The sequence below is a fragment of the Muscardinus avellanarius genome, assembly GCF_963383645.1.
Source record: "Muscardinus avellanarius genome assembly, chromosome: 13".
Taxonomy (NCBI): Eukaryota; Metazoa; Chordata; class Mammalia; order Rodentia; family Gliridae; genus Muscardinus; species Muscardinus avellanarius.
The window spans coordinates 11163144-11186517 of NC_137799.1; the positions used below are offsets into that span (position 1 = coordinate 11163144).

At 41.5% G+C, this 23374-nt stretch overlaps 1 protein-coding gene and 1 pseudogene across 4 annotated transcripts in view; one reads left to right on the forward strand and one right to left on the reverse strand.

Moving 5' to 3' along the window:
* Positions 1–23374, forward strand: part of SCAI (suppressor of cancer cell invasion) — a gene marked incomplete at both ends in the record, with an annotated part of 122552 nt that overhangs the window by 50693 nt on the left and 48485 nt on the right. For 2 of the 3 annotated variants that reach the window (XM_080709302.1, XM_080709303.1), the window contains one exon: positions 10694–10825. In XM_080709302.1, the coding sequence (XP_080565428.1) occupies positions 10719–10825 (107 nt within the window). Of the gene's footprint in view, positions 1–10693; positions 10826–23374 lie in introns of those variants that run through there. The other variant, XM_080709304.1, reaches the window with a different exon arrangement.
* Positions 11093–11751, reverse strand: LOC308272575 (small ribosomal subunit protein eS6-like; annotated as a pseudogene). The gene has a single exon. The product of its transcript is annotated as a small ribosomal subunit protein eS6-like (transcript).

The following is a 23374-nucleotide window of genomic DNA, read 5'->3' on the forward strand; positions in this document are numbered from 1 at the left end:
ATTGATTACAAGGATTTGCCACCATGCACGGCTAGAGTTTTTTTTTTTTTTTTTTCTCGTACTACGAATTGGACCCAGGAGCATTCTACCTCCAAGCTACACCCCCAGCCATTTTATATATATATATATATATATATATATTTTTTTTTTTTTTTTTAAATAGGGTTTTGATAGGTTGTCAAAAGTTTGCTGAGATTGTTCTTAAACCTTCTATCATCCTGACTCATCCTTCAGAGTACTAGAATTGCAGATGTTTGCTGCCTCCCCTGGCTCTACTTTTAATTGCAGTATGTAGCTGGGCTTGGTGGCACATTCCTGTAGTCTCAGTACTTGGGAAGCTGAGACAGGAGGATCATAACATGAATACTGTTTCAGCTAGTAGCAAGACTCTCATTACCCTAATGAGACCTTGTTTCAAAATAAAAAATAAGTTGGTCATGGTGATGCAGAGAGGAAGGTGGCAGGTTCAGGACAAGTCTCAGCAAGGTAGACCCTCTGCAAATTAGTGAGACCCTGTGTCATTAAGGTGTATACCTCTGCAATTCTGGTACTTGGGAGGATGAGTCAGGAGGATAGAAGGTTCAAGACTGATCTCCCCTATTTCAAAACAAAAAAATTAAATAGGGCTGGGGGTAGAATGCCCCTGGGCTCAAAAATAAAATAAAAAAATAAGCCTGGTATGGTGGCACACGCTTGTAATCCCAGTACTTGGGAATGTTAGACAGGAGGATCACAGGTTCAAAGCCAGCCTTGGGCAGGGCGTGGTGGCACACGCTTGTAATCCCAGCATTTGGGAGGCTGAGAACGGAGGATCGCGGTTCGGAGATAGCCTCAGCTACATAGTGAGGTCCTGTGCAACTCAGTGATACCCGGTTTCAAAGTAAAGAATAAAAAATAGGGCAGGAAGTGTAGCTCGGAGGTCAAATGCTCCTGGGTTCCATCCCCAGACCTGCAAAAAAAACACACACACACACAAAATAAACCCAACAAAGCCAGCCTTGGTAACATACTGAGGCTCTCAGCAACCTAGTAAGACCCTATTTTCAAATAAGAAATAAAAATGAGCTGGGCGATATAGCTTGGAGGTAGAATGCCTCTGAGTTAAATCCCCAGTACCCAAAATAAGTAAATAAATAAATTAATTAAAAAATAAAATAGGTCTGGAGGTGTAGTTCAGAGGTAGAATGTCTGTGAGTTCAATCCTCAGTGCCACTAACTAAATAAATAAGTAAAAATATAAAAAATAAGCCAGGTCTGGTGGCTCATGCTTATAACCCTAGTACTTGGAAGGCTGATATAGGAAGATCACAGATTTGCAGCCAGTCTCAGCTACTTAGTGAGGCCCTCTGGAACTTAATTAGACCCTGTTTCCAAATTAAAAAATGAAATAGATCTAGGGATGTATTTTGGAGATAGAATGCCTCTGGGTTCAACTTCTAGCACCAAAACACACACGCGCGCACACGTGCGCGTACACACACACACACACACACGCACACACACACACACACACACGTGAATGGGCTGGAGGTATAACTCAGAGGCAAAAAACCCCTGGGTTCAATCCCTCGTACTGCCCACCCTACAGATACAGGAAGGATGAGACAGGTTAAAGGGCAACCTCAGCATCTTAGGCCCTTTGCAACTTTGTGAGACCGTTTCAAAATAAAATAAATAGGGCTAGAGGTATAACTTGAAGGTAGAATGCCTCAGAGTTCAGTCTTCAGTACCAAAAAGGAAGAAAGGAAGAAAGAAAAGAAAAAAGAGAGAATTTGTTCTTAAAGATATTAAAGCCAGACAGGAGGGTCTCGCAGGTTTGAAGCCAGCTGTGCTGGCTTAAGAGACCCTGTTTCCAAATAAAAACATATAAAATAGGTCTGGGAGTATAGCCCAGAGGTAGAAGGGTTTCCAGGAACCCCAGTACCACCAAAAAAAAAAAAAAAGAAAAAGAAAAAGAAAAATGCAGTTGCTCTTGCTGGGCATGCTGCTGAGACAGGAGGAATAGCCAGCCCAGCAACGTAGTGAGATCCTATTTCAAAATAAAGAATAAAATAGGGCTGGGTGTAACTCAGAGGTAGAATACTCCTCGGTTCAATCCCCAGTTCCCCCCCCCCCACACACACACAATAATAATAATACAGTTGATCTTTACTTTGAACTTTTATTTGGTAAATTTGCTAAACTCACTGGTTGATTCTGATCATTTCCATGTAGACTCTTTGGAAACTCCTATGGAAATGTATATGCCGTCCGTGAATAATGATAGCTTTGTATATTTTTTAGCCCTTATACCCTTTCTTTTTCTTTATTCAGTGCCATATCAGAGATCCTGGTGAGAGCAGGCATTCATGATCTCTTTGGTAAATAGATGGTCGTTTTATTAGAAAGTATGATATTTTGTTTAATTTTAAAACGCATACATACATAAAACTAGAGATATATCTAGTCATACACATACATACACATGAGATTGAATCCAGGGATATTCTACCTCCAAGCTAGACGCCAGTTGTTCTTTTTTTTTTTTTTAATGTTTGAAGCAGGTTCTCACTAAGTTGCTCAGAGCTTTGCTAAGTTGCTGTGGCTGGCCTCAAGGTATGATCCTTCTGTCTCAGCCTTCTAAGTACTGGGATTACAGGCACACTACTGACTTCAACCTCAATCCTGTTTCAACCTCCCAAATACTTGGATTATAGGTATGTGCCACTATACCTGGCTAAAAATGCATATTTCTCATGAACACAAGAAGTCTCCTTTCTGTTCCCAATTTCCTATTGTTTTCTTATTTGTAATTGTGAGTGGATGTTAGATTTTACCAAATGTGTGTTCTACATCTGTTGAGTGATTGCCATATGATTTTCCTCCTTCATTCTACTTTCGTGGTGATTACATCAATTGATTTTCAAATATCAACTCAACTTTGCATTTCTAAAATAAGACCAATTTTGTCATGTTCTATATATACATTGCTGAATTGGACTCATTAAATTTGGGTTAGTGTATTTGTGTCCATACTCATTTGCAAGAGTGGCCTGTAATTTTTCTTTCTCATCATATCCTTGTTAGGCTTTTGGTGTTGTAGTTGTGTGGGCCTCATAAAGTGATTTGGTGACGTATGCTTGTAATCCCAGTACTTGGGAGACTGAGACAGGAGGATTGCAGGTTCGTGGCTAACCTCAGCTACTTAGGCCCTCTGAAGTTTAACAGGACCCTGTTTCAAAATAAAGAATAGCCGGGCGTGGTGGCGCATGCTTGTAATCCCCATGCTCGGGAGGGGGAGATAGGAGGATCGCACAGGTTTGAAGCCAGTCTCACTGGTTTGAGACCCTGCTTCCAAATAAAGTATAAAAAAATAGGTCCGGATGTGTAGCATGGAGGTAGAAGGGTTCCATCCCCAATTCCATCTCCAGAGTTAGAATGCCCATACATTCCATCCCTAGTAACACACACACACACACACACACACACACACACACACACCATTCCATCCTAGTAACACACACACGTGCGTGCACACACACACACACACACACACACACACACACACACACAGATTTGGGAAAGTGTTCCTTCTTCCTTCTTTCATATTCTGTCAGATATTCTGTAAGATTGGCATTCTTTTCTTCTTTCAATGTTTTGTATAATTTGCTGGTGAAGCCGTCTAGGCCTGTAGTTTTCATCATGGATAGGCTTTCAATTAGGCTGTCAGTCTCTTTTGTGAATAGAGAACTTTTCAATAGATTCCCATTTATGTCAGGTTTAGTAATAAGCATTTCTCTCAGTTTGTCTGTTTCACTGAATGTTCAAATTGATTGGCATAATGTTATGCACAGTGTTCTTGTTATGATCTTTTTTATTGTCTGCAGTGATAACCTCTTTTTCTTTTTGTTTTGGGCACTGGGAACTGAACCTAGAGACATTTTAACACCAAGCTGTACATAGCCCCAGCTCTTTTCTAAAATTTTTTCTTTTTCTATTTATTTATTTATTTATTTTTGTCATACTTGGGATGGAACCCAGGGGCATTCTACCTCTGAGATATACCCTGCTACCTCCTGTCTCAGCCTCCCAAATGCTGGGATTAACAAGCGTGTGTCACCATGCCCGGCTTTAAATTTTTTTTTTTTTATTTTAAAGCCTTGGTAAGTTGCTAAGTTGCTGAGAACCTTGTTAAATTGCTGAGACTGGCCTCAAATCTACAATCCTCGTGTCTTAGCCTCCCAAGTAGTGGAATTACAGCCATGCACCACCTGCACACCATGCCTGTTTTCCTGGCAATTGAACCCTGGGACATTCTACCTAATGATAAATTCAGTTCCTTCTTTCCTTCCTTCCTCCCTTGTTTTGTTTTGTTTTGTTTTGTGTTTGCAGTACTAGCCATCTAACCCAGAGGACTGGTTGTGCTACCCCTGAGATGCATCCCAGTGCCCCACTCTTCTTTTTCTTAGCATATTAAAATGCATTAATTACATTGCTGCTAAGAAAAACAGCATATTTGCTAAAGGCAGTGTTAGGTGGTCCAAACTCATGAGTTTCAATGAATATATGAGGGAGCAGAGAATAGTCACAATGTAATATGTTCAGTCCCCAGTAAAGTTAGCTTAAATGACATATTTTATTAATTATTTATTATTTACTATTAACATATTTTATTAACTATTAATTAATTACAAAGTAATTATTACTTTTTACCCCAAGGCTTCTTACATCTGATATATCTTATATTTGAAATTCAGAGTAGACATGTTTCAAGTGCTAAGCAGCTATATATGGCTAATGTCTATATTGAAGGCAAGAGGCTTTTAGAGTATGAGATTGTGTGTGTGTGTGTGTGTGTGTGTGTACGCGCGCGCGCACACGTGCGCGCACACACACATACAAGGGATAGAACCCATGGGCTTGTGCATACTAGGCAAGTACTCTACCCTGAAGTACATATGTACCCTTTTTGTTTCTTTGGTTGGGTGTGGTGGTACACGCATGTAATTCCAGTACTTGGGAGGCTGAAACTGGAGGATTTCAGGTTCACAGCCCGCTTCAGTTACTTAGTGAGGTTCTCTGCAACTTAGTGAGACCCTGTTTCAAAATAGACTAAAGAGCTGGGTGTGGTGGCGCATGCTTGTAATCCCAGCATTAGGGAGGCTGAGACCTGGAGGATCACGGTTCGCGGACAGCCTCAGCTATTTACTGAGGCCCTCTGCAACTCAGTGAGACCTGGTTTCAAAATAAAGAATAAAAAATAGGGCAGGGGATGTAGCTCAGAGGTCAGATGACCGTGGGTTTCATCCCCAGACCCGCAAAATTAAATAAATAAATAAATAAATAAATAAAGACTAAAAATATGACTGGGGGTGTAGCTTGGAAGTAGAAGGTCCCTGGGTTCCACCCCTAGTACCACCAAAAAAAGAAAAAAATTTTTTTTGAATTTTGAAATGGCGTCTTTTAAACTGCGTAGTTTTTTTTTTTTTTTTTTTTTTTTTTTTTTTTGGTGGTACTGGGGTTCCTGGAAGCCCTCCTTCCTCCGGGCTACACTCCCAGACCTATTTTATATTTTTGAAACAGGGTCTCTTACGCCAGCACGGCTGGCTTCGAACCTGCGCGATCCTCCTGTCTCCGCCTCCCAAGCGCGGGGATTACAAGCGTGCGCCACCACGCCCGGCTAAACTGCGTAGGTTTTGAACTTGCAGTCCCCGTGCCTCAGCCTGAGTAGCCAGAATTATAGGCATGTATCACAGAGCTTGGCCAGACATTTAAAAAAAACAAGTAGCCAGGGATCGTAGCATATACCTGTAATCCTAGTACTTGAGAGGCTAAAATAGGAGGATCACAGGTTTGAGACTAGCCTCAGCAAGTTAACACTCTCAGCAAATTAGTGAGACCCTGTTTCAAAGTAAAAATAAAATAGGGCTAGGGATGTAGTTGAGAGGTAGAAGCCTCTGTGTTCAAACCCCAGTACTTCCTCCCCAATTGTTACATTTGTTCAACTTTTTATGAAATAACTGAGGGAGTCCTGTTTATCCTAAATAGATGGCAGGGAGAAATTACATTGTCAAGATAAATTTAACTGAAAAGATATCATTTATTTATTTATTTTGGTATTAGGAATTGAACCTTATGCCATTCTACTTTTGAGCTACACTCCTAGCCCAGTTTTTTTTTTTTTTTTTCCTTACTTGGAAACAGGGTCTCACTAGGTTTCTGAGAGCCTCATTAAGGTACTGAATCTGTTTTCAAACCTGCGATCCTCCTGTCTCAGCCTCTCACCATCCCCGGCATTATTATTATTTGAAATAGTGTCTAGTTAGGCTGATTAGAGTCTCACTACTTGCAGAGGCTCTCCTCAAAAGTGCAATCTTTAATTTTTCTTTAAAGTATTTTAATTAATTAATTAATTAATGTATTTATTTATTTTGTGGTACTGAGGGTGGGACCCAGGAACATTCTACCTCCGGGCTATACTCTCAGACCTGTTTTTTTGTACTTTATTCGCAAACAGGGTCTCACTAAGTTGCTGAGAGGCTCACTAAAGTAGTTGAGGCTGTTTTTGAACCTGTGTGATCCTCCTGTCTCAGCCTCCCAAGTGCGGAGATTACAAGCGTGCGCCACAACACCCAGCTGCTTAAAGTATTTTATGTATCTCTTAATTTTTCTTTAATGTATGATGTCTTTCTGTTGCCTACCTTATTAATATGTTCAGCCGTATCCTTTCTGTTCTTGAATCTATTCATTATTTCTGTGATTATATTTTCATAAGTAGTTGTAATTTTGTGTGTGTGTGTGTGTGTGTGTGTGTGTGTGTGTGTGTGTGGTATTGCGGATTGAACCCAGGGGCATTCTACCTCTGAGCTGCACCCTCAGCCCTATTTTAAGTTTGAAATAGGGTCTTTGTTTTTTTAATTTCTCTACTAAAAAATAAGTTCTAGTGGGTACGCTGGTACACACCTATAACCCTAGCAAAGGGAGACTGATTAGAGGATCAAAGTTAGGGGCCAGTCTGGCCAACTTAGAGACAAAGAAAAAGAAAGGAAGGAAGGAAGGAAGGAAGGAAGGAGGAAGGAAGGAGGAAGGAAGGAAGGAAGGAGGAAGGAAGGAAGGAGGGAGGAAGGAAGGAAGGAGGAAGGAAGGAGGAAGGAAGGAAGGAAGGAAGGAGGAAGGAAGGAAGGAGGAAGGAAGGAAGGAAGGAGGAAGGAAGGAGGAAGGAAGGAAGGAGGGAGGAAGGAGGGAGGAAGGAAGGAGGAAGCGGGGTCTTGCTAGGTTCCTGAGAGTCCCACTCCTTGCTAAGGCTGTCCTTGAACCTGTGATCCTCCTGTCTCAGACTCCCCAGAGCTGAGATTACAGGCATGTGCCACCACACTCAGCACATAACTAGTAATTTTATTTGCTTCATAATGACAGCTTCTCCCTGCTTTTTTCAAGTATTAATCCTTATTTAACTTTTTTCCCCTGAAACTGGGATTTAAACCAAGGGTTTTTCTATGTCTTACCTGTATTCTGCCCTTTTTATTTTTCATTTTGCAATAGTTCTCACTAAGTTATTCAGGGTGACCTTGAACTTGAAATCCTGGCTGGGAGGATTCAGACTCGCTGGATTTACAAAAGGGCTTCACCATTTCTTTGTTGCAGTTGTTTTTGTGGCACTGGGTTGGAACCTAGGGGCTTTCTACCTCTGGGCTACACTCCCAGACCTATTTTATATTTTATTTGGAAACAGGGTCTCACTAAGTTGCTGAGAGCCTCACTAAGTAGCTGAGGCTGGCTTTGTTTGTTCATTTGTTTTTAGTGGTACTGGGGTTCCTGGAAGCCCTTCTACCTCCGGGCAACACTCCCAGACACCTATTTTTTATATTTTTATTTGAAAACAGGGTCTTTTAAGTCAGCAAGACTGGCTTTGAACTTGCGGGATCCTCCTGTCTCCACCTCCCAAGCTCGGGAATTACAAGCCTGAGCCACCACGCCCGGCTCTGAGGCTGGCTTTGAACCTGGGCAATCCTCCTGTCTCAGCCTCCCAAGCATGGGGATTACAAGCATGCGCCACCATGCCTGGCTCAAGGGCATCACCATTTCAACATATTTATTTTAATCTTTAATCTTTTTATTTTTTTTCTCCTGTGAGTTTTTTTTTTTTTTTTTAAATGGTTCTGCTGTTAGAACCCAGGGGCATTCTACCTCAGAGCAATACCCCGAGCCCTATTTTTTTATTTATTTTGAAACAGGGTCTCATTGAGTTGCAAAGGGCCTCACTAAGTACCTGAGGCTGTCCTCGAACTGGGATCCTCCCTCAGCCTCCCAAATGTTGGGATTACAAGTGTGTGGCATCACGCCCGGCCCCTGTGAAGTCTTATGTCCTGGGAACATAAGTCATCTTAGCTGGTGAGGAAATGAGATGAAATGGGGAAAACTGCAGCTTGATTTGTATCCAGTTTGTGCCTTTTCTGCCGGGTTTAGGGGAAAACCTAAAGATGGTTGCTGGGTATGTTTTGGGGAGAGTACACGTAAGGTCCGGGTTCTCCCTTCCAAGTACTAACCAGGCAGGACCCTGCTTATCTTCCACGATTGGAGAGATCGGGCATGTTCATGGTAGTATGGCCATAGACTTGTGGTTCTTTATATTACTATGTGAATCCCCTTCCTGGAAACAGTACTGTTGTTCAAGACCTGGTGTATGGAGTGAGGAAAGGGGAGGAGGGAAACGGGACCTGTGAAGATTCAGGGGCCACTGAGCACTTTCCACCACCAGCTGGCTCCAGGGCCACCCTGTTACACTGAAGCTCTCCACAGCTCCAGGCTTGCTGACAGCTTTCCTGCTTTGCAACCACAATTGGCTGTTTGGGGACATCGGAGAGAAACATATTAACCAAAATAACTGCACACACCCTACCTTCCACCTCGGTTTCTGGCCTCTACTCTGCCTGTTTCTTCACCCCACACTGGGGCCAAACATCCCTATGTTGTCATCCCACAGAGTTCTACCTGTGGGTAAGCAAAGGAGATTTTACCTTTTTAAAATTTAGCATAGCTTACCATTTTAAAAATGGCAGATTGCTGGGCAGCCTGGTGGCGCACACTTGTAATCTCCAGTACTTGGGAGGCTGAGACAGGAAGGATAGCAGGTTCAAGGATTCTCGGACAGCCTTAGCTGTCCAAAGTGAGGCCCTTTGCAACTCAGTGAAACCCTGTTTCAAAATAAAGAATAAGCGCTCGGCGTGGTTTGTAATCCCCGCATTTGGAAGGCGGAGACAGGACCCTGTTTCCAAATAAAAATATAAAATAGGTCTGGAAGTGTAGCCTGGAGGTAGAAGGGTTTCCAGGAACCCCAGTGCCACCAAAAAAAAGGAAAATAATAATAATAATAATAATAATAATAATAATAATAATGAAATAAATAAAATAAAGAATAAAAATAGGGCTGGGATAGAATGCCCCTAGGTTCCATTTCCAGTACCACACACACACAAGGCTGATTAATATAAGTGATTAAGGTATTTTGGGCTCAAAAAAATACAGCATTTTTTTACATCTCTTTTGTACTGATGTGTTCTTGCCTTACCTTCTGAAATATAAATGTAAATTAGTGATAGGGCAGAGTGCTGTGATTACTTTTGTGTGAAGTACTTAACAGTTTTCCTTTTTGTATCCTTCAGGGTGTTTTTGGATTTTAATTGTTGTGATAATGAAATGCTAGGTGATATCCATTTGTGATAATGAAACGTGAACAAAATGTTCTCCATTCACAGATTGGGTCAAATGGGCAAATGTGTTAAAAGGATCAATAGTTTAGATTGTTAACAATATGAAGGCATGCCTAAAATAGACATTCAAATAATACCTATTTGATAAAAGAATAGTGCCAAAATTGGTACCAGATTTTATTCCCACCAATGATAGGTGGTTATCTTTTTTCCAACACTCTCTTACAGGATTATTTGGTCATTTGAGTGTAATCAGAAGAATTGTAGGTGGGTACACTGGTGTACTCTTGTAATCCCAGTACTTGGAAGGCTGAGACAGAAGAATTGCAGATTCAAGGCCAGCATCCAGCTACTTAATGAGATCTTATTTCAGAATTAAAAGATTACCCAGACATGTTAGCATTTGGGAGGCTGAGACTGGAGGATCGAGGTTCGCAGACAGCCTCAGCTACTTAGTGAGGCCCATTGCAATTTGGTGAGACCCTGTTTCAAAAATAAAGAATAAAAAATAGGAGCTGGACATGGTGGCGCACGCTTGTAATCCCTGCGCTTGGGAGGCGGAGACAAGAGGATTGCGCAGGTTCGAAGCCAGCCGCGCTGGCATAAGAGACCCTGTTTCAAAAATATAAAATAGGTCTGGGAGTGTAGCCTGGAGTTAGAAGGGCTTCCAGGAACCCCAGTGCCACCAAAAAAAAAAAAAAAAAAAAAAAAAAGAGCTGGGGGTGTAGCTAGGAGGTAGAATGCCCCTGGGTTCTATCCCCAGTACCACACACACACACACACACACACACACACACACACACAAAAAAAAAAAAAAAAAAAAAAAAAAAAAGAAGAAGAAGAAGAAGAAATAGAATGTGCCTTTCAAGTCTCGGGCCCCAAAATACAAAACAAAAAGCAATCTGTATGTTTCTTATGGGGGACACTATGCTATCAGATGAGTTATACCTAAGGTCAACTTCTCTTTATTTTTGCTGACTAGATAAATGATTGTTTTCTTACAGAACTGAATTTGCTCTTAAAGAAATCATGTCCTCTGGAGGTGCTGAAGATGACATCCCACAGGGAGAAAGGAAAACAGTTACAGATTTTTGTTACCTTCTGGATAAATCTAAGCAGCTGTTCAATGGTTTAAGGTGAGTGGACTCAGGAGGCTTTAAATTTTTCTCTAGTTCTACATTGTTTTTTTCTGGCTGATTTGTGGTAAATTTCTGAAAGCTATGAATAAAATGTTAAGTAAATACCTGTACCAGATATGATCATGATTTTTTTCTCCCGTTAGATACTGTTTATTCTTAGGTGAAAAAAACAACAGGGAAAGAACACTTACCATTTTACTCAAGCTGAACGAGCTTTTCTTTTTTTAAGGTCTGATCTTATTTATTTGTCACACTTAAGAATTCTTATTCTCGACTGGACTCAGACTTAGAAGTAGAAGCTCTCAGGGAGGATGGCCTGCATCTCTTGGCAGTCTCTTGCTGTTGTTTTTCTTTGCCTTTCTTTATTCTCTTGGCCAAAAGTTTAGCATGTTCCGCACCATCTTCCTTGGTTTTCTTAGAGTGCTGTTTCTTCAGAGCAGCACACCGGCGTTTGTATTGCAGGGCACATGGAGTGGAAAGCACTGCATCTCGGGTGCTTTGGTTCTGGGTTTCTTACCTTCCTTGTTTAAGGGCTTTCTGACAGCATATTGGTGGACATCATCTTATTTGGAGAGATTGAAAGGTTTTTGGATTCTGCTGGCTCTTTTGGGCCCCAGGGGACAAGGCACAATGCTATCCATCAGTCCAGGAATATCCTTCTCTTGCTTTTTTTTTTTTTTTACAATAACCAAGTTGAGAACACTCAGACTGGCATCTACAATGCAACCCTGAACAGCGTTGTTCTCTCTCCAATTCTCCTTGTTCTATCACAGGAATGCCCCTTACTCGGTAGTAGGTGAACACTGCTGTTGGTCAAGACACCCTGCTTCATGGGGAAACCTTGTGGTCGTTCCCACCACTGATTGGAACCGTACAACCTTTTGTTCTTTACCCAGAGCACCAGCAGCAACTTCTGTGGCCATACACTTCTTGTAAAGGTTACAAATTTTAGCAAGGTGTGGTGGCTCCCACTTGTAATCCCAGTGCTTAGGAGGCTGAGATAGGAGGATTGCACAGGTTTGAAGTCAGCCTCAGCTACTTAGTGAGGCTTTCAGCAACTTAGTGAGACTGTTTCCATATAAAGTATAAAATAGGTCTGGGAGTGTAGCCAGATGTAGAAAAGCCCCTGGGTTCCACCCCCAGTACCACACACACAAAAAGTGCGAAGTTTGCGTTCATCAAGCTTTATATTAAGCACCCCCCAGGGTTAGAAATGTACTTGCAGCATTTATTTTAAAGCAGTTAATTTAGTCAGTCATGGTGGCACATGATTAATTCCAGTACTTGGGAGGTTGAGACAGGAGGATTGCAGGTTTGCCGCCACCCTCAGCAATTTAGGCCCTCAGCAACGTGGTGAGGCCCTGTTTCAAAATAAAAATGAAATAGGGCTGTGGTGTAGCTCAAAGGTAGAATCCCCCCCCCCCTTTTGGTGGTACTGGGGTTCCTGGAAACCCTTCTACCTCTGGGCTACACTCCCAGACACCTATTTTTTTATATTTTTATTTGGAAACAGGGTCTCTTAAGCTAGTAAGGCTGGCTTTTGAACCTGCGTGATCCTCCTGTCTCCACCTCCAAAGCATGGGGATTACAAATTACAAGTGTGCACTGTTTCGGATTGGGAGAGTATGGTTGTGGGGAAACTGTTCTCGGGGACCCCTGTTAGGGTCCTGGACACACTTTCCCTCAAACGACAACAAAACCCAAAACGACCAAAAACCAAAAAAACCCGCGGGTTCTTGTCCTGAGCTAAGGATAATTATACATAGCTTGGACAGTTGCTGGAGATTTAAAGAAGTTTATTCAAAAGATAGAAATACAGAAAATAGTTACAGCCCTATGCCAGAATGGCATGGGGGGCTGGTGGTCCAAGCCGATTCACCACCCCCAAGATATACAGCACGTGGACCGGACTTTTTATACCCATGACCTCCATCTTGTTTAAGTAATTCTAACATAGTGGTTTTTGTAAGGTACCTCCCCCAGCAAGGTGTGGCAAGACCCCTCCTACCATCTTAGCTATCTTATCTAATCATGCAGATCTGTCTTTAGATAGAGAAAGGCCTAGTTCTCCTCTCCTACATTTAGCTAAGTCAATCTAAGTTTCAATAGCCGTTTGCTTCCTGACCAAAGCCAAGCCTTTCTCTCTCCAGGTCTGCCGCCATTTTGACACAATTATTTTTGAAATATATTAATAATCCCAGTTTTAATTCTTGCTTTAATTTCCTGCGTTTTTGAAGTCTTATTGAGAAAGTTACTGCCTGTGCCTATATGTTAGAGTGTTGATCCTATGCCTTTCTCTAGTAACTTTACAGTCTCTGGTCTAATTTTTAAGTCTTTGATCCATCTCAAGTTGATTCCTGTGCATGGTGAGAAGTAAGGATTCAGATCCAACTTTCTACAAATGGATAGACAGTTCTCCCAGCACCATTTGTTGAAAAGGCTGTCTTTTCTCCAGCGTATGAGTCTGGCCCCTTTGTCAAAGATCAGTTGACTGTAGATGTGTGGGTTTGTTTCTGTATCTTCTGTTCTGTTCCACTGGTCAGTCTGCCTATTGTTGTGCCAATAAGTATGGTAGACTTAGAGTAGGAAGGCCTTTAAAAAATTTCATGAGCCAGGTGTGGTGGTGCACACTTGTAATCCCAGTACTTGGAGGCTGAGACAGGAGAATCAAGAGTTCTCAGACACCCTCAGCTATTTAGTGAGGTGCTCTGCAATTTATTGAGACCTTCTTTTGAAATAAAGAATAAAGCTGGGCGTGGTGATGCACTCTTATAATCCCAGCCTTTGGAAGGCCGAGACCAGAGGGTCTCAGTTTGCGGACAGCCTCAGCTACTTAGTGAGGCCTTCTGCAACTTAGTGAGACCCTGTATCAAAATAAAGAATAAAAAATAGGGCGAAGGGTGTAGCTCGGAGGTCGAATGCCCCTTGGTTCCATGCCAAGACCCACAAAAACATAAAACAAGGCCAGGTGTGTTGGCGCACGCTTGTAATCCCCGCGCTTGGGAGGCTGAGACAGGAGGATTGCACAGGTTCGAAGCCAGCCTCAGCTACTTAGTGAGGCTTTCAGCAATTTAGTGAGACCCTGTTTCCAAATAAAATATAAAAAAAAGGTCTGGGAGTATAGCCTGGAGGTCCGGAGGTAGAAAGCCTCTGGGTTCCACGCCTAGTACCATCACCACCAAAAAACAAAACAAAACAAAAAAACCCCATAAAACAAAAAATAAGACTGGGAAGCTGGAGATAGTGGCACATGTTTGTTATTCCAGCATTTTGGAGGCTGAGATTGGAGGACCATGGTTTGAAGACAGTCTCACCTACTTAGTGAGGCTCTTTGCAACTCAATGAGACCCTGTTTCAAAATAAGGAATAATGCCGAGTGTTGTGGCGCAGGCTTGTAATCCTAGTACTTGGTTGGCTGAGAGAGCAGTATCACAGGTTCGCAGCCCTTCTCAGCTACTGAGTGAGGCCCTCTACAACTTTATGAGACCCTGTCTCAAAATAAAGAATAAAAAAATTGTTTGAGAGCCTATGTGCCAGAAGTTATTCACGCCTAGCATTTATTTATTTATTTATTTGTTTATTTAGCGATAATGAGGATAGAGCCTGGATGGAACCCAGAAGCATTCTACTTCTAATAAATATTCTATTATAAGGCCTGTTATAGTGGCCTGGTATACACCTGTAATCTCAGTACTTGGGAGGCTGAGACAGGAGGATTGTAGGTTTCAGGACAGCCTCAGCAAGTACTGTGACTCTCATCAGCTTAGGGAACTCTGTTTCAAAATAAAAATAAAATAGCACTGGAAGTGTAGTTTGGAGGTAGACGTTCAATCCTTAGTACCAAAAGGAAAATAAATTCTATCATCAGGATTATTCGGCTATCAGTCAACAGACTTTTGAGTTGTTTTGCAGTTTTAGGCTGTTGTGAATAATAGTGCTATGAACATTTGCACATAGGTGTTTGAGTGGACAGTTTTTCATTTCTCTGGGCTATCTTCCAAGAAGAGGAATTATTGGAATTATTGGCCCTATGGTAACTGTGTGTTAATCTTTTGAGGAACTGCTGACTGTTTTTCAGAGTGGCTGCCCAACCAGTAATCTATGAGAGTGAACGGTGTCTCTTTGTCCTTGCCCATACTTACTAGTTTCTGTCTTTTTTATTAGACATTCTAGTGAGTGATAAGGGCTATCCCTTTGTGTTTTGATTTGCATTTCGTTAATATCTGTATATTGAGCACATCTTTTTATCTGCTTGTTAGTGATTTATATTATTTCTTTCAAAAAATGCCTGTTCTGATCCTTTGACCATTTAAAAAAAATTGGGTTATTTTATTTTTTGTGGTACTGGGGATTAAACCCAGGAGTATCCTACCTTTGAGCTACATCCTCAGCCCTATTTTATTTATTTATTATTAGTATTAGTATTAGTATTTTTGATGGTACTGGGGATGGAACCCTTCTACCTATAGGCTACACTCCCACACCTATTTATATTGTATTTGGAAACAGGGTCTATAAGCCAGCGAGGCTGGCGATCCTCCTGTCTGTCTTTAAAATGTGGGGATTACAAGTATGCGCCACCACGCCCGGCAGCCCTATTTTATTTTTATTTTTCTGCAGGTCTGGTAATGGAACCCAGGGGCGTTGATCACCAAGCTACACCCTCTGGCCTATTTTTTATTCTTTATTTTGAAACAGTGTTTCACTAAGTTGCAGAGGGCCTCACTAAGTAGCTGAGGCTGTCTGCGAACCGCAATCCTCAGGTCTCAGCCTCCCGCAATCCTCAGGTCTCAGCCTACCCGAATGCTGGGATTACAAGTGTGTGCCACCACACCCGGCTCCTGTCTTATTTTTAAACAAGGACTCGCTAGGTTGCTGAGAGTCTGACTACTTGTTGAGACTATCCTCAAACCTGAAATCCTCCTGTCTCAGCTTCTCAAGTACTGGGATTACAGGCACTGGCACTTGCTTGGCTCTGGCACTGTGTGTGTGTGTGTGTGTGTGTGTGTGTGTGTGTGTGTGTGTGTGTGTGTGTGTGTGTAAAACTAATGGTTGAACCCAGGGGCACACTACTTCTGTGCTTCACCCGAAGCCCTACTTTTTATTTTGAAACAGATCTAAGTTGTGGAAAGCCTCCATAAATTGCTGAGGCTGGCCCTGAACCTGCGATTATCCTCTTTCAGCCTTTCAATTACTGTGATTATAGGCATATGCCACCACACCTGGCATAGAATTATTGAAAGATTTTGGCAGAGATATAAATGTTGCCCTTAAGGTATATGATTAAGTGAAAAAATTTGTTGAAATAATATATATTCCATGAGCTTGTTTCAAAAAATTCTACATTAATTTAATTCTATATATTATAAAAAGGCTTATTGAGACAGTTTGCTCTTACTTCCCCGCTTGGTCTTTTTCTTTTCAGAGGTAGATTTCCTCCCAGTGTCTGCTGCAAGTGAGTGTGCGTTTATATAAATTTAAGTGTTCTTTGTTCCATGCTAAACTTGTCTGGAAAGCACTCAGGTCTGGCTCTGTCAGTTATGTGGGCCTCTCTTAGAGCGCCCCTGGTGGCGGTTGTTGGCATGTGCCGCATGCTGGACACTAGTTGCTTTGTTTTCTCTCCAAGAAAATCTTTATAGAATTAAATACTTCTCTTTCAAACATTCATACAGTTTTTTTTTTAAAGCATTTCTTTTGTAATAGACTTCTTTTGGAATAAGAGAAGGTGTTTTGGGTTGCCACCCTTCGTTCATAGCTGGGTTGGTCTGAATAGGAAACAGGGTCTCAGTGTTGTTAGGAATATGGAGCATATTGGCAGTAGTTTGGATCAGTAGTAGGGCCTGGGGAAAGGGGATGCAGTGGAATCTAGCTGGATTAATGTCGGCTTTTACCACGGCCCTTTCCCTCCACATTCCTTCCACTCCGTGCTTGTCCTTTTGCTGGCTTTCCTTTGTCTTGTTTTCTCTTTCCTTTTCCAGTTCATTTTTTTCATGGTGCTGAGGATGGAACTTAGGGCTGCATGTGTGCTAAAGCATGCCCACTACCACCAAGCTATGTCACCGGCTAAACTCATTACTGAAGTATAATATACTTGTAGGAAAGTACAGGTGTGTGTGTGTGTGTGTGTGTGTGTGTGTGTGTGTGTGTAAGTATATATATATATATATATATTTTTTTTTTCCAGTACTGGGAATGGAACCCAGGGGTATTCTACCGAGCTACACCCCCAGCCCTGCCCTATTTTGTATTATTTTTTACAAACTATATCTATGTGACATTTACTCAGATAAAGACATAAAATTATATGAACCCAGGGGCATTCTACCTTTGAGCTACACACCCACTTCTGTTTTTTTTTTTATTCTTTATTTGAAAAAGGGTCAAGCTGGGCGTGGTGGCGCACGCTTGTAATCCCAGTGCTTGGGAAGCTGAGACAGGAGGATTGCACAGGTTCGAAGCCAGCCTCAGCTACTTAGGCTCTCAACAACTTATTGAGACCCTGTTTCCAAATAAAGTATAAAATAGGTCTGGGAGTATAGCCCGGAGGTACAAAAGCCCCTGGGTTCCACCCCCAGTACCACAAAAAGAAAAAAAAAAGGAAAGAAAGAAAGAAACAGAAAAGAAAAAGGGTTTCACTAAATTGTGGGGAGCCTCCCTAATCAGTTAGACTTTTACACTCTGTACATGGAGTCAGAAAGTGTGCTTCAGCCTGGTGTGGTGGTACATGCCTGTAAGACCAGTACTGAGGGGACGGAGACAGGAGGCGCACAGTTTATCAGCAACTTATTGAGTCCCTGTTTCAAAATACAAAAAGAGATCTGGGGATGTAGCTCAGAGGTAGAATGCCCCTGAGTACAACCCCCAGTACCATTAAAAAAAAAAGTGCTTCAGCCAGGCATGGTTGTGCATTCCTGTAATCTCAGTACTTGGAAGGCTCAGTGAAGAATATTGCAAGTTCTGGCCAGCCTTGGCAGCTTAAATAGGTTCTCTGAAACTTAGTGATATCCTGTGCAAAATAAAAAAAATTAATTAGGGCTGGGTGTATAGCTCAAAGATAGACTTTCCCTGATTTCAGTATCCAATACAACACATACGTGCGCTCACACACACAGTCATCATCATCATCATCATCATCAAGGAAACTGGCGTGGTGGCACACACCCATATTCCTAATACTTGGGAGGCTAAGACTGGAGGATTGTATCTTTAAGGACAGCCTCAATAATGTAGCGAGACTATTATAAACCCAGTGAAACCTTATTTCAAAATAATAAGAGCTAGCCGGGCGTGGTGGCGCACCCTTGTAGTCCCCGCACTTGGAAGGCAGAGACAGGAGGATCGCCGCAGGTTCGAAGCCAGCCATGCACGCTGGCTTAGGAGACCCTGTTTCCAAATAAAAAAATGTAAAAATAGGTCTGGGAGTGTAGCCCAGAGGTAGAAGGGCTTCCAGGAACCCCAGTACCACCAAAAAATAAAAGAGCTGGGTGTGGTGGCACATCCTTGTAATCCCAGCATTTGGGAGGCTGAGATTGGAGGATCAGGGTTCGGGGACAATCATAACTATTTAGTGAAGCCCTCTACAACTTAGTGAGACCCTGTTTCAAAATAAAAGAATAAAAAAATAGGGCACGGGATGTAGCTTGGAGGTCAAATGCCCCTGGGGTTCCATCCCCAGACCTGCAAAAAAAAAAAAAAAAAATATATATATATATATATATTTATATATATATATATATATATATATATATATATATATATCAATGATAATAATAAAATTAAAAAAGAGACTTAGAGGTAGAGTGTTCTGGGGCCAATCCCTAGTACCACAAAAAGAAAAAAAGTGTGCTTCAGTCTATGAAAGGCTCCAGATTTTACTGTATAATGTCTCATTTGAGGTATAATAAATTCTCTTTTACCTTGGAGATGTGTCTTTCCATTTTAATTTGAGCTGTTCACCTGAGTTGTCAGAGCCTTTAATTTTCTCAACTGTGAATATCTTAATGGACTATTTTTAAATTAGAAATACCTTTATGATATATGCATAATAAATTTGCTCTTCTTCTAATTCTCTGTATAAGAAAACAAAATCCAGAGAGAAAGAAATGGGCAAGATGAATGGTGTTTTGCTTATAATAGTGCTTGCATATAGTTATAGTAGTAATGAAGTGAGAATAATATTAGAAAAAGCTTTGAATACTGTCAGGAAATGATCAGAAGCTCAAGTGCTTGCAGAATTCTGGTTGCCATGGTAACTAGGACTGTCACAGCAGAATGGAATAGGATTATATAAGGCAGCATCTCGAAACCTGTGTGTGAGAAATGCAGCTGTGTCTGCCAGTGATGTCTGCAACTTGTAGTACTTTGCAAACGCAGAGGCTTCCAAGTCACTAATTATTTGACCCCAGAAGAACAAATAACACAAAGTCAAACAAGTCTTGGAGACCATGGATGGGTGTGGGTGTGGGTGTGTGCACGCGCGCACCCTAGCTGAGAATTACACCAAAGTGAAGTGTTATGGTTTTTGCTAAAAATAATTACAGAAGTTATTTTTTATTAAGTATGCTTCTAATAATCAAATTGAGGAAGAAATGGTCTACAGTGCTTCCTTTAGAAGCATATTTTATGATGCCCTTGTTCCTAAAGAAGATAACAGAAAATAATAGTTTGTTCCATTGTTCTTTCTTCCTTCCTCTGCCCTTTTCCTCTTCCTTTCATTTCTTCCATCCCTCTTTTTTCTCCTCTTTCTTGAGAAAATTATCATTCTTCCAGAGGCAGGTCCTACAAACAGTAGTATGTTATTTCTGAGATTGTACACAAAACTGTATACGCATGTGATGTGTGCTTTCATTTTACATGGCTTACCACTCAAACTAAATAGACTTGTATTTGAGGTAGACAGCTACCAGGGTGCGATAGGTATCTTGATGGCATTGTCTAGGAAAAAAGCACTGGCTAATGGAAATTTAATATTGAGCCATGAATGTAATACCAGGGGCATTCGACCTCTGAGCTACAGCCCCTGCCCTAGTTTATTCTTTTTTTTATTGAAACAGAGTCTCATTAAGTTAGTGAGTGCCTCACTAAGTAACTGAGGCTGTCCGTGAATGGGACCCTCAGGTTTCAGCCTCCCGAATGCTGGGATCACAAGCTTTTGCCATCATGCCTGGCTTCTGAATTCTTTTGAGGAAAACCATGTAGAAAATATAGCCAACAGAGTCCATAGTTATAAATCAGAAAATACTTGTATATTGCCACTTAGTGTTTAGGAACCTTCTGGTGGTACTGGGGGTGGAACCCAGGGCTACATTCCAAGACCTATTTTATACTTTATTTGGAAACAGGCTCTCACTAAGTTGCTGAGAGCCTCACTCAGTAGCTGAGGCTGGCTTAGAACCTGTGCAATCCTCCTGTCTCAGTCTCCCAAGCACTGGGATTACAATCATGTGCCACCACTGCTGGGTATGGTGGCTTCCACTTGTAATCCCAGTAATTGAGAGGCTAAGACAGGAGGATTGCAGGTTTGAAGCCAGCTGTGACAACTTATCAATGTCTTCCCCCTGGAATTTAGTGAGACCCTGTTTCCAAATAAGAAATGAAATTGAGCTAGGGGGTTTAGCTCAGAGTTAGAATGCTGCTGGGTTCAATCCCCAGTGTCACAAAAAATAAAATAAAATAAATCACCTTTTATGTATGTTTTTAGCCCTCACTAAAATAAATTCTCCTCTATAACACTTTCTATTGGACCCATGATGATATATAGTTATGAAATAAAGTACTGGTCCTAGTTCTGTATTCTCCCTTGATAGGATGTATTCTTGAGATTTATTAAATCTGTCAGTTTGAGGAAACTCAATGGAACTTGCACACAAACTCTTTCTTGAAAATTTGCCAAAAGACTTTATACTTTGAGGCACCAAATAATTGTCAGTTGTCAAAAAGTTGGTGATGCTGACAAATGCTTTTATATAATCAGCTTCCCAACAGCAGCTGCTTGATGAGTCTTAAAGAGTCTCCCGACTTCCATTTAAAAATCCCTGACGAGGTTTTCCAGAGACAGTCACAAGACCACACTCAGTGCCCGCTTCCTCCAGCCATTCCCCTGTGTGCACTAACACACGAGCATCTCTGCTCAGCATTTTTTTTGGGGGGGGGGAGTTCTGGGGATGGAACCCATGATATTCTATCTCTAAGCTATACCCTAGCCTATTTTATTCTTTATTTTTTTTTATTTTTGGTGGTCCTGGGGGTGGAACCCAGAGGCTTTCTACCTCCGGGCTATATATCCCAGACCTATTTTATATTTTATTTGGAAACAGGGTCTCACTAAGTTGCTGAGAGCCTCACTAAGTAGCTGAGGCTGGCTTGGAACCTGCGCGATCCTCCTGTCTTAGCCTCCCAAGCGCGGAGATTACAAACATGCGCCACCACACCCGGCAAGAGATCCTTTCTTAACATGAAAGAATAAAGCCGGGCGTGGTGGTGCACACTGTAATGCTTGCGTGTGGGAGGCTGAGACAGGAGGATCGCGCAGGTTCCAAGCCAGCCTCAGCTACTTAGTGAGGCTCTCAGCAACTTAGTGAGACCCTGTTTCCAAATAAAATATAAAATAGGTCTGGGATATATAGCCCGGAGGTAGAAAGCCTCTGGGTTCCACCCCTAGTACCACGAAAAAAAAAAAAAAAAGGATCTCATTAAGTTGCAGGGACTGGCTGAGAAACTGCAGACTGCCTGCCTTGGCCTCCCAAGGACTGGAATTACAAGCAAGGGCCATCACGACTGGCTTCTCATGGACATTTTATATTTAAATTATAATAGAGTACTGGCCTACTATGCACTAAGCTCTGGGCTCAATCCTTGGGGGTGGGGGAAGAATTAAGGGAAGAAGCAATAGTGTATTTTTCTTTCTTGATTTATATGTTCAATAGTATTTTTATTTTTAAGAGATGTATATTATTTTCAAAACTGAAAACCAAAGCTATCTCTACTGTCTGTCTTTCAAGCCCTTTTTGCCAGGAAAGTACTTGAGACTCCACAACCTCATACCTTTCATAGCCTGTGTATCCTGCATTCTCACCGTGAATACTTCGCCTGCCTGATTACTACCATGGAAGAGCAGTGTAGAACTTAACAATAAACCAGGCATGGCTACAGGTGGGCAGAAGTGAGAGACAGGCAGAATGATTCATAATTGTCAGAAATCTGATCAAAGTTTTACAAGCACATGAAACCAGTTACATAAATTATAACACATAAGTCATGATCCTTTGTGCTCTATGACTAGTAAAAATTGATAGTTTTTCATCAGTATAGAAACTATGAATCACTATAATTTTAAGAAAAAAAGCATAAGATCTCTGAGGGTGTTTTTTAATAAAAGATTTCTTGTTTTTCTGTGCTGAAAATCTCCTTCTGCTCTATCTCTGTATTTGGGCATGAGATTTGCTTTGTCCAGTGGAACAGTAGCAAATAACAATATAAGGATTTGGAAGGACAAACACACAGTAAGCCTGTCTTTTCTTTTACTATTCTTGGACTCTTGCAGCTGACCCCCATGCTCCCAGCCAGGCTAGCTTGTTGGACGATGAGGAGCACGAGCACATAACCAGACAGGCAACTGCTAGACATTTGCGAAAGCCATCCACCACTAGTTGTGTAAGTTGCGTGAGGGAGGTCTGATTGAAACAGGTAGAGCTACCCAGCTGAACCAGCTCAGACAGCTTATCCACAGAATCACTAGCTAGTAAATGGTTTTTGTTTTAAGCGGTTGAGCTGGGAAGTGGTTTGTTATGCAGCAGATCGTAACTAAGTGGAACACAGTGGCACCTCCTGAAATCCCAGCTACTGAGGAGGCTGGGCAGAAAGATTGCTTGTGCCCAGGGATTTGAGTTCAGCCTGGACAACATAGCAAGGCCCTGTCTCAAAAAAATAGAATGGAATGGAATGGAATAGAAGTTCACTGATAGTCATCGTGTGCAAAATTAGCACCTGCTCTTTGGTTGTGTGTTTTCTGATTTTTTTGAGCTAGCCACATTACTACATCTCAAACTTAGGAAGGAGAAAAATATTGGTGCTGTCACATAATATATAGGGCTATAAAACCACACATAAAGCACGCTTTTTGGGATGGACATGAAGAATTTTCTGGCAGCTGGTAGGTCTTTATCCATTGATTCAGAGTGTCAGAGAGCCAGTGGGAAGATCTCATCTTATCCAGCTATTCTGGCACTAGATGATTTAAATCTGTTTGACTTAATTGTTCTAAGAACCGCAATCTGTATGTAGATCTGAGACTGGAATTTGATTAATCCTTCCCTCTCACTCAAGAGACATCTCTAGGAAGAGGAGTTGGTAGACATGCAGCCTGGATTGAACATACTTCCTCCTAGAAGCATGAATCAGATCCACAAATGCGCTCATTCCAAAAACAGAAATAATTACTTCCTCCTTCTGATTATGCAACACACACACAGAGAATGAAAATATCTTTATAAAGAATCAGCCTATAAAAATAATGTATAACAGAAACTAAGAAAATTTTGTAAAGTT